This window comes from Colletotrichum orchidophilum, assembly GCF_001831195.1.
Source record: "Colletotrichum orchidophilum strain IMI 309357 chromosome Unknown Scaffold_16.1, whole genome shotgun sequence".
Taxonomy (NCBI): Eukaryota; Fungi; Ascomycota; class Sordariomycetes; order Glomerellales; family Glomerellaceae; genus Colletotrichum; species Colletotrichum orchidophilum.
In genome coordinates this window covers 245,656-257,150 of record NW_019172972.1, presented here as the reverse complement: position 1 = coordinate 257,150, position 11,495 = coordinate 245,656, and the positions used below count along the sequence as shown (strand labels likewise).

At 17.7% G+C, this 11,495-nt stretch overlaps 3 protein-coding genes across 3 annotated transcripts; all 3 read left to right on the top strand.

Annotated features, from left to right (window-relative positions):
- Positions 1-2,431: 2,431 nt before the first annotated feature.
- On the top strand, positions 2,432-2,572 carry CORC01_02806 (uncharacterized protein; the record flags this gene model as incomplete). Its single annotated transcript, XM_022614456.1, has 1 exon — positions 2,432-2,572. A coding segment is annotated over one exon (141 nt), but the record flags the coding sequence as incomplete, so codon positions are not given.
- A 4,895-nt stretch (positions 2,573-7,467) lies between these two features.
- CORC01_02805 (uncharacterized protein) lies at positions 7,468-7,617 on the top strand (the record flags this gene model as incomplete). Its single annotated transcript, XM_022614455.1, has 1 exon — positions 7,468-7,617. A coding segment is annotated over one exon (150 nt), but the record flags the coding sequence as incomplete, so codon positions are not given.
- A 395-nt stretch (positions 7,618-8,012) lies between these two features.
- Positions 8,013-8,165, top strand: CORC01_02804 (uncharacterized protein; the record flags this gene model as incomplete). Its single annotated transcript, XM_022614454.1, has 1 exon — positions 8,013-8,165. A coding segment is annotated over one exon (153 nt), but the record flags the coding sequence as incomplete, so codon positions are not given.
- Positions 8,166-11,495: the final 3,330 nt, after the last annotated feature.

Here is an 11,495-nt window from a genome sequence, read left to right as displayed (position 1 = left end):
AAAAATAATAATTTTTAATAAACTATTATTTATAAATAATATAATAGATTTATAAACTTTAATATAACGAAACGAGATTAATCTTATTAAAAAAAAAATTTAAATATTATAACTATAATAAACTAAAATATATAACTAAAAATTATAAATAGCCTAAACGAATTTAATAACGACCTATTTTTAAAAAATAAATTAATATTATTTTTAAAAAAGTACCTTATAAATCGGTCTTATAAACTATATATTATAACGATAACTACTTTATTTATCAAAATAGTAAAAAATAATTAAAATAATATTTTAAAAAACCCTTTAATAAAACCCTTATTATAATAAATAAATAAAAAGTAATTTAACATTTTAAGACTATTGAAAACCATAATAAAAAATATATTTAAATACTATTAATAAAATATAAAATAATTAAAATATAACTTATTAATTTTCTTAAATAAACGTAAACCCTTACGATAATAAAAAATAAATTAAAAAAAAAGATAATAGTTAAAAATAAAAATAACTTATTTTAATTAAAAAACGAGATTTTAGATTATAAAATACGGATTTTAAATAAATTTATTTATATAATATAATAAATACCTAATAAAATAATTTAATATTATAAAAAACGCCTTTTAATAATAAAAAATATAATAAAAACTATATTCGTATTTTAATTAACTATTATAAAGCCGGCCGATTATTAAAAAAAAAGCGACTAAATATAAAAGTAATACTTACCTTACTTTAATAACGATTTTAAAAACGATTAAAAACTAAAATAAAAAAAAACCTTTTTTAATTAAAATATAAAATCGATAAAAAAATAAATATTATATATTTAATATACGGACCTTAAACGTTAAAAAAACATTATTATTAATATATTAAAAAACTAAATAAGGCCTATTATATAATAAAAGCTTATTTTTTTTAATATTTAATTATAAAAATAGTCCTTATTATTTTATAATAACGATTATATAAATAATTTAAAATAATAATAAAAAATAATATACTCTATTTAAAATAAAACTTTCTTATATTTAAAAGAAATATTAAGCTAAATAACTTAAATAGAAAAACTATTAATAATATATTTATAGAATTTAATATTAAAAGACTAGATTACGACCCCTTTTTAAATAATATTAATATATTAAATTATAAATAGTTAATAAGTTAATAATCGCTTTAAATTTAAACGAACCTCGCGACGTTACTTAATAATATATTTAATTAAAAATCAATTATAAAATATTACTTAATATTAACGATTTTATTATTAAAAGAAAAGCCGATTTAAATAAATAGTTAAAATAATAAAAATTTATAAGCTTTTAAAGAGAATTAAATTAGTTTACTAAAGACTTAAAAAACTACTTATATAACCGATATATTCTAAATATATAATTTAATATTAAAATATTTAAAAATTATAAATTATTTCTTAAGGGGAGAAAACTTATTAATAAAAAAATAAACAATATTTACGATATTATTAATGTACTATATTTACTTATTAAAAAATAAAAGCGTCCTAATTTAATAATTAATTATAAATAGCTTATAAAAAAAAGACGAGTATTAACTTTTAAAATATTAAAAAACTAAATACGTTAATTATAAAAAAACGATAAAAAGCGGCTAAAATAAATAAGTTTTTATATTTTATAATACTCTTTAATAAAGAATATTTATAATTTAAATTTTAAATAAATAAATATAATATAAATACTATTATCGATAGCGGCGTTTAAAAAATCTTTATTTTATTAAAAACGGTAAATAAATATAAATTATTAAAATATGGAAAACGAACTTATATACTTTACGAATAATAAAAAGAAAATAAGTTAATTATAATAATAAATATATTAATTAAAAGACTATATACTTTACGATATATATTAATAATTAACTAAAATAATTAAAATACGATATTATAAAAATCGGAAACACCGACGTTATTTTAAAAATCTTATAATTATAAAAATATAATCTATAAATAAATTAAAAAACTAACTAACTCTATTAAATAAATTTAATTACTAAACGACTTAAAGAAAAGGGTTTAAATAAGTCTTATATAATACCTAACGAACGAAAATAAACTAAATATATCGTTTTTATTAAAATAATAAAACCTATTAAAATATTTATATTTAGTATAAATAATTAAAAATCGGACCTATTTTAAACTATATTTAAAAAGTACCGGATTTATATAAAACTATTCGCTTTAAAAAAAAAAATAAAACTATTAAAATATAATAACTAAAATATAAAAATCGAATTAAAAAAAAGAATATAACTTAAGTTTTATTTATTATACTTTATAAATTAACTTAAACGTAACGAACTTAATAAATATATTAATAATAAATTTAAAAAAGGTTATATTAAACTATTATTCTTTCTAATAAAAATACTAATCTTTTTTATATTTAAAAAAAATAAAAAAAAGCTTAGATTTATAATTAATTATAAAAGATTTAATAAAATTATTAAAAAAAATTATTATTTATTACCTTTTATCGTAAAACTTAAAGAAATATTATATAAAGCTTAATAATTTACCATAATAAACTTTAAAAAAGTATTTAACTAAATTAAAATTAAAAAAAGAAATAAATAAAAAACGGTATTTTAAATATATAAAAATTTTTATAAATACTTAGTTATACTTTTCGGACTTATTAATATACCCGCTATATTTTAAATAATAATTAATTACGTATTTAAAAAGTACGTTAATATTTTTATAATTATTTATTTCGACGATATTTTTATTTTCTTTTTTAATTTTAAAATATATAAAAAACACGTTTATATAATATTTTAAAAACTTTAAAATATAAAGCTTTTTATTAAGCTTAATAAATACGAATTTTATATATAAAAAATAAATTTCCTTAGTTATATAATTATATTAAAATAAATTTATATATAAATATTTAAAATAATAATAGTTAAAGACTAGTTTATACTTATTAACGTTAAAAACGTATAATTAATTTTAAAATTTATTAATTTTTATTAATAATTCCTTAAGGATTATATTAATATTATTAAACTTTTTAATAACTTAATAAAAAAAAATATAACCTTTATTTAAAATAAAAAATATAAAAAAGCTTTTAATAAAATTAAAAACTTAATTATTTTAAAATTAATAATTATAATTTTAAATTTAAAAAAACCGTTTAAAATCGAGACCGACGCCTTAGACTTCGTTATAAAAACTATTTTAAAATAATAAAACTAATAAAAAATACGGGAATTAATATATAGGCATAAATAATTAATACACGGGCATAACTCTTACACGGGCATAACAGCTACACACTATTATTAACTTAAAAAAATATATAAACTATAAATACTTCGTCCTAAAAACGATAAAGGCTCCCTTATTAATATTTTTTTATCCTAACGTATTCATTTAAATTATTTTATATTAAATTATATTATACTTATTTTTAATTTCTACGCTTTTTATATCCCTTTATTATAATATAAAATAAATAACGAATTAATATTAAATCTTACTAAAGCCTTATTTAAATAATCGCGTCCGTTAAGGGACGGCCTCGTTATTATTATTAATTAATATCTCCTATTCACACTTTTTCTTTTAAATACTCATTTATAATACCCGTTTATTAACTTATATTCCTATAAATTTCCTTATATTAAATTTATTAAATTAATTTTTAATTTAAAACTATAATAAGGCCGTAAATTAGCTATTCTTTTATTACTTTTTTTTTTATGTAAGCCTTACGATAATCGCCTTATTACGGCTTTTTAATAGACGGCCTTATTAAATTATTTTAAAAACTATTAATAACGTTTTCTTACGCTAAGCCCTTAAATTACTATCCTCTTATACGGCTAATCGACTAAAGATAAACTATATTAAGTTCTTTAGTTTATTATAAAAAGATATAATAATCTTAGGATCTAAAATCCGATAATATAAGTTTTTTAAAGACGTTTCTTTTTTTAATAAAAATAAACGTCCTATTTTATAAAAAATATCCCGGTTATAAGCCTTATATAAATTATATAATAATAAAGAATACTTAGCTATATCGAAATAAAATAATCGTTTATATAATTTTTAATAAAAAAGGGCCGTAAATAATTACTAATCGGTAATATTATTTTTATTATTTAATATTACTTTATAATTAACCTTAAATATTTTAAAAAAAATATACCTCGGAGTTTATTTAAGTATTCCGAATTAATTTTAGCGTATTAATAAGTAATTAATACCTTATCCTTTATATAAGACTATATAAACCATAATTTTTAATTTTAAATTATATTTTATATAATATTAACGAGTCGGTATAAATAACTTAGGCTATTAAAGAAATAGTTTTTAATATTATTATTACTAGACTCGGTTTTTAAGGTAACGTAAATACTAAAATTTTAATATTTTTAAATATAATAACGAGCTTATTAAGCTTTAATAAGAAAATATATTTTATAAAAATAACGTAATATTAACTATTAATTATTAAACTCTTTATAAAGATTATTTTATACTTTTTTAAAAATAACCTCGGTCTTAATAAAAATAACGAGCTTTTATATTATAAAGACTCCGTAATATATATAAAGGATTAAATTATTAATAGGTATATAGATATACGCCTAGTCCTCGTCGCTTAATTCTATTATTAATATTCTTAAGGGCTTAATATTGTTTTTATAATCCGAACTACTACCGGCACCCTTTAACCATTTTCCCTTTACTTATTTCTACTTAACCTTAAATATAATATTAAAATTAATATAATAAATACAGAGTTATTACTATATATTAATAAACTCGTAAGCTAAGACGGCCTTTATCTATTTATTATAATTAATAATAATAATATTTAATAAGCGAATCGAATACTAATTAATTAATTAACGAATACTTTTTATAAAAAACCGGAACTTTTTTAATTTCTTATTATTAATAAGGCCGAATATTATATTAAAAATAAATCTAATATATATTTAGTTAGTAATTTAAAATAGCAGAAGCTTAAAACGATTCGTATTATATATATTATTAAAACTAATTACTTCCGGGAAGCGCTTCTATATTAAAAAATAAAATAGGAATATCTATACTAAGCTAATAAGCCGGTTAGGCTTGTTATTAACTTATTTTATAATATAAGGCACTTTTCGCTTATTAAAAAGCTTTATTAAAACGGCTATTAGCGAGTAGTTATTTAATTTCTTTTTATTTATAAAAGCTTTAGTATTATAGATATTTTATTAAATAAATATAAAATTTAAGAGTTATTCTTAAACGATAATATAAATATCGCGGGCCTTAATATTAACCCGGCGATTAATAGTTTTAATAACGCTTTTAATTAATAATATAAGCTTTCGATATAAAGGATATACTAAGGAACTAAGGCTTAGTTTATAATTATATTAAATATACTCGGCTTTAGTATATCATTATAAAAGCTAAGCGCCCTTTTTTTTCGTTTTAATAATAATTATTTATTTATAATTATATTTTTACGATTTTTATTAACATAACCCCGTACTTTTAATAAACCACGGTTTATTAAAATAATCGTATTAAAATATATATTTTATTTTTTTACTTTTATATATATATTTATATCGATAAATAATACTAAACCCGTTCTTTTTAATAAATACGTTAACTTAGTTAAATAAAGCGCCGACTATAGGTTTTAAATTGCCGGGAATTTATAAGTTTAGGATTAAATTAAATAAAAATAAAGACGAGCGTTAATTTAAAAAGTAGGAACCCCGTAATAATAAAGTTATTAAGTTTATTTAAGAATTAATAAAAAGATACTTCGAATAGTAAAAAAAAGAATATAGGGGTAAGGGTAATAAAGTAAACGTATTAAATAAATATAATAAATAACCCTATTTCTATCGCTATCGTCAAACTTATTTAAAAAAATTAAAAAGTTTTTTAATTAATTACTACCTTTCCTTTACTACTTTTTTAATTAAATATAATATAGATTTAAATTCTATTATAAAAGTAGTTTATATAAGTCGATACTCCTCGTCTTATAAAATAGATTTAAAAATAAAATACAATAAAAATAGACCGTATTTTAAGCTAAATATTAATATAATAATTCGATAGGTTTAAATAGTTATTATTAAAAATGTTTTATAAAGAAAGATTTCGTAATTATTTTATATTTTAATAAGTATTACGTCGTTCTTATACGAGCCGTAGGGTTAAATAATTTAATAAAACCGGTCTAAATAGGAAATAAAAATATTTTTAAGCGTATTATTATCGTTAAAATTATAATAATTATTAATATTTATATCCGAATTATTAATAATAAAAGGTTATAAAATAAAAAAATATTTATTATATCGCCGTTTTAAATTAAACTCGTTATTTAAACTTAAGCTTTTAGCTCGATATAGCGGGTTACGTTTTAATAACGGAGGGGTAAATTTAGGTATAAGGGATCTTAATATAAATAATATAGCAATAAAGCCTTAATTAGTTAATATAAACGACGCGTCGCGATTATATATTAAAAAAATTCCTAAATATTTTAGGTAGGACCGGTAGAATTAAGATAGGGTAATAGCTTTTTTAGGCTAATGATAGTATGTAGCTATTATGCCCGTGTAAGAGTTATGCCCGTGTATTAATTATTTATACCCGTATATTAATTCCTAAAAATACTTTACTTTTATATATTCTATTTTAAAACGTTTTATAAAATAAAATTAAATCAATAAATTTACGATAAAAAATTAATAATTATAATCAAAACTTTTAAAAAATAAAGATTATAGTTTTTAAAAATTAAATATAAAGTTATTATTTATATAAATTATAAAAACTTTATAAATTTTATAATAAATAAAAATCTAAATAAATAATAAATTAAATAAAGCAAATTCTTATTAAAATTTAATTTCCGAATTATTTATTAAAAAAGTTTAAAAAATAATAAAATAAACGCTCTTAATAAACGACTTAATTATAAAATTATAGTCCTTAAGAAAATATAAATAATCTTTAAACATAACGATAATAATAATTTTATACCTATTATAAAACTCTTTATAATAATTAAAAAAGTTAATATTAACCGGTTTAGAAAAATAATTCCTAAGCTTATTATAAAAATTCATAATACTTAAGTATATAATTATTAAAATATTATAAAAATATAAAAACGGATTTATTAATATTATAATAAAACCGTTATAAAAATAAAAATCGCTAAAATTATTAAAAACTATAATATTTATAAAAAAAATAAAAATAGCTTTTATAAGCTTTATAAAAAGCTATAACCTCTACCGATATTATTAAAAATATTATATTTAATCTTTTAAAATTTTATTATTAAATTATTAAAATCTAAAAAACTACTTATAAATATATAATATAATAATATTTTAATTATCGTCGACCGATTTATTAAGTTTACTTATTTTATATTATATAAAAAAGTAAATAATATTAAAAAATTAATATATACTCTTTTTAAAATAGTTATTATTAATTATAGTTTACTTAAAAAAATAGTTTTTAATAAAAATAAGCTATTTACCGCTAAGTTTTAGAAATTTTTAATTTCGTAGCTTAGTATAAATTATAAATTATTAACCTCTTTTTACTTATAAACCGATGAATAAATAAAAAAAATTAACTAGATTTTTAAAATATACTTCCGTTACTATATAAATTATAATTAAAATAATTAAATAATATTATTATTAATAGCTTAGTTTATATATAATAACGTAGTTGATAAAAATATAAAAAAATCCCTTTTCTACTTTAATTATAAATTCTAATTAATTATATATAAAAAAGTATATAAAAGACTATAGGCTATAAAAGCCGTAGTAGACGTAAATAAACTTAAAAAGATTTAAAAAAAAGCTTTTTTAGACCTTAAATTTATATAATAATAGATAGAAAATACGCTAATAGATTAAAAATTAATAAACTAATTTTAAAAAAAAGAGATAATATATATTTTTTTTGTTATAATATTAAAATAAAACAATTAAGTAATAAATTAGATTATAAAAAACTTAAACCCTTCGAAATTATTAAAAAAGTTTTATTAATTAATTTTAAATTAAAACTCTTAAATACGATATAATACTACCCGGTTTTTTATATTTTATTCCTAAAGCTAATATTTAAAAACTTATATACTAAAGATCGTATTATCGTTGAACTTAATAAACTAAAATATAAAATTAAATAAGTTATCGACTATTAAATTAAAAAAAAATATAAAAAGTACTTTATTAAATAAAAAGATTATAAATATAAAAATAATATATAAAAACTTATTACGAACTTTTAAAACTCTTAATAGCTTCTTAAAAAATATTAAAATTAAATTTAAACTTAAAACTTTTAATTATTACGGCGTTTTAATCGATAATATTAAAAGCATTATTAACTTACGCCTCCCGGGCTATTAAAAAAATACTTTTAATATCCTTAGGAAATTTTTTTAATATAATACGATTTTTTTTAAATACTATTTATTTTCAAAAATAAAAGCGTTTTAATTTAAATAATAATTTATTTAATTTAATTTAAGCCTTTTAATAAGCCTTAGCTTTTTTTTATAACTTTATAATTTTTTTTAAAACCGCGACTCTTTTATTTATTTTTTATAATTAAAACGATCGGACTCTATTACTAAACAATTTACTATATTTATTAATTAAGACTTATAAAAAATAGGTTTTAAAAAATTTATAAATATAAATAGTATTAATAAAAGTATTATATAAAATATTTAAATAATAATATATTTTATAAGTATTAGAATTAAAAAGAATTAAATAATAAATACTTCGAGAATAAAAATTTAAATACGGTATTATTTTTATATTTTTATTAAAAAAAATAAATAATATATAATAAATAACGACGAGATATAATTATTTACGATTTTAATTTTTTAATTTAATTTAATATAGTGTTAATATATTTTAATAAAGATATTTAACGATTTTTTAATTTAAGAATAAATAATTTATTTATAAACTTAAAGACTAGACTTTTAAAAAAAAAATTAATATTATAATTTAATATATATTATTAAACTAAAGCCCTATTTTATAAAATTTACGACGGCTATTATATTATATATATAATAATAAGAACTTAAATAGCCTTTTTTAAAATAAAAAAATTATAAATAAGTTATATAATTATAATTATATAATAAAATAAAAAACGGACGTTTATTAATAAATAAAACGAGCGATTATAAAAATATAAAACGGACGACTATTTAATAAACGATCGGATAATAATAAATAAAATATTATAAAAAATATATTTACGATTAAGATTTATATATAAAATAGCCTAAGTTAGGTTCGAAAATAAACTTTTATAACTTTTTTAATAATTAATTTTTATATTAAATCTAACGATCGTTTTTAATTATTTTTATTAAAAATTTATTTAATAAGATTACGATTAATTACTAAAGCTTTATTTATTTTATAATTAATAGATAATAGCTTTATTAAAGCTATTCTTATAACGATTATTATTTACGAATATCGTAGCCTTAACTTTTATTAATACAAACCTTATTACGACTAGCTGGCCGTAACATTATTATTAAAATCGTTTATATCGTCATATAACTACTTTTTTTAATACGCTTAAATATTAATAATAATTTATTAATTTAAGATAAGTACTTTTACTTACGCCCAGCTTAATTCGTTTAAAGTCGTATTACGGCCTATATTAAAATTTAAAACGATCGTTATATTAATTTTTAATATATTAAAGTTTAATTTATTTAGAAATAGCGGCGGTAGTTTTTTATTATTACTCGATTTATTGTTAGAAGTTAAATCGGTTCTTATACCTTAAGTTTATTTTATAGTATTTTTTATATTTATTTTTTATTTTATAAATAGGCTTTTAGCGCCGTTTTTAATTATTATAAGCTTTTTTTATTTAATTTAAGTAGTTTTATTATATTTTATTAAAGTAGATTACGGTTAATTTAACAACGTTTTAAATACGTACGTTTTTTTTTAAATAAATACTTAAGAGGCGTATATATTTATTAAGCGAATTATTATTATTTAGTAGTCTATTTCTTTTTAAGAAGTATAAAAAAACTATTTTAAATCCGTTTTTAATTTTTTTTTTTTTAAAATTGTTTTAACCCTGGCTTTTTTTTTTAGTACTTATTATTAGATTATAAGGATATTTATTATTTTTATACGGTAAGTGCTTATAGTAGGTTAATTAAGTTTAGAAATTTTATAATAGCTTTATTTTTATTTATAAATCGTTATCGAGGTAATATTTTATTTATCTATTTAAAAAGGTAATAAAAGAGCTAAAAAAGAAGTTAAATTAAATAAGATCTTACGAGGTTTATTTTATATTTTTAATTCCTTTTTTAATTTAATCGTCGTATAGCGAGGGCTCGTTTTTATAAATTATAAAATAAGCGTAAATATTATACGATTTAGTTATAGTTAATATAAATATAAAGTAAATAGATTTACGTATTTATTATAAAAAGTAAATAAAAAAAAAGGGTAAAAAAAGGGTTATTTAAAATTAGAAAAGGTATAAAAAAGAAGGATTCTTTTAACGGTCGGCGGTTAATTTAAACGGTTTTATTAATAAACCGTTTAAAAGCGTTATTAATATAATAAACGCCTCCTTTTTAATAAAAGTTTAAAAAATTAAAAATCTTTTATTTTATATAGCGTTAAAAAGTTGTTTTTTTTAGTTTTTATAAAAGGTTAAGATAATACGATTTTTTTATTTTATACGGTATTAAAAAGTCGCCTTTTTTATTTTATAATAGCTTTATTAATCTATGATAATAATTAAATTATTAATTAATGTTAGTTTACGTAATTATAAGGTGATTTATTTAATTAAACCGTAGTAACGAAGGGTTAATTATTTTTATATTGATCTCTATGTGAAGTGGAAAAGAGAGGTTTTAACCGTTAGTTAGATCGCCGGTTAAACGCTAATATAGAGACCCTCAGATGGCCCCTGCGCTGGCGCTGACTCGAGGTCGAATTGGGCTTCCAATCCGACAGTTACCTTATGCTTAGAGACAGGGTACAAACTAAATGGGCCTAAATCAGCGCTTACTATGAGAACTACCTCCTCTGGCCTAGCAGAAATCCACAGCATTGTTCTCGTGCATGGAATGCCTAAACAACTCTGTGGGCAGTGATACTTGATATGAAACTAATACGCAATGACAGAAGATCGTGGTTGGTTATTTTCATCTGGGTTTGGTCTTGTGCGTTGTATTCTTCACTTCTTTTTCAAGGGAATACTAAACATAAAAATGACGTAGAGGCGAAGACGTTCCACTCACTGACAACTATGCCTCTTAGGTCTGGTTCTTGAAGATTTAATATGATGCATTACTATATAAGGTACCTTGGCATTACTGAAATTTTGA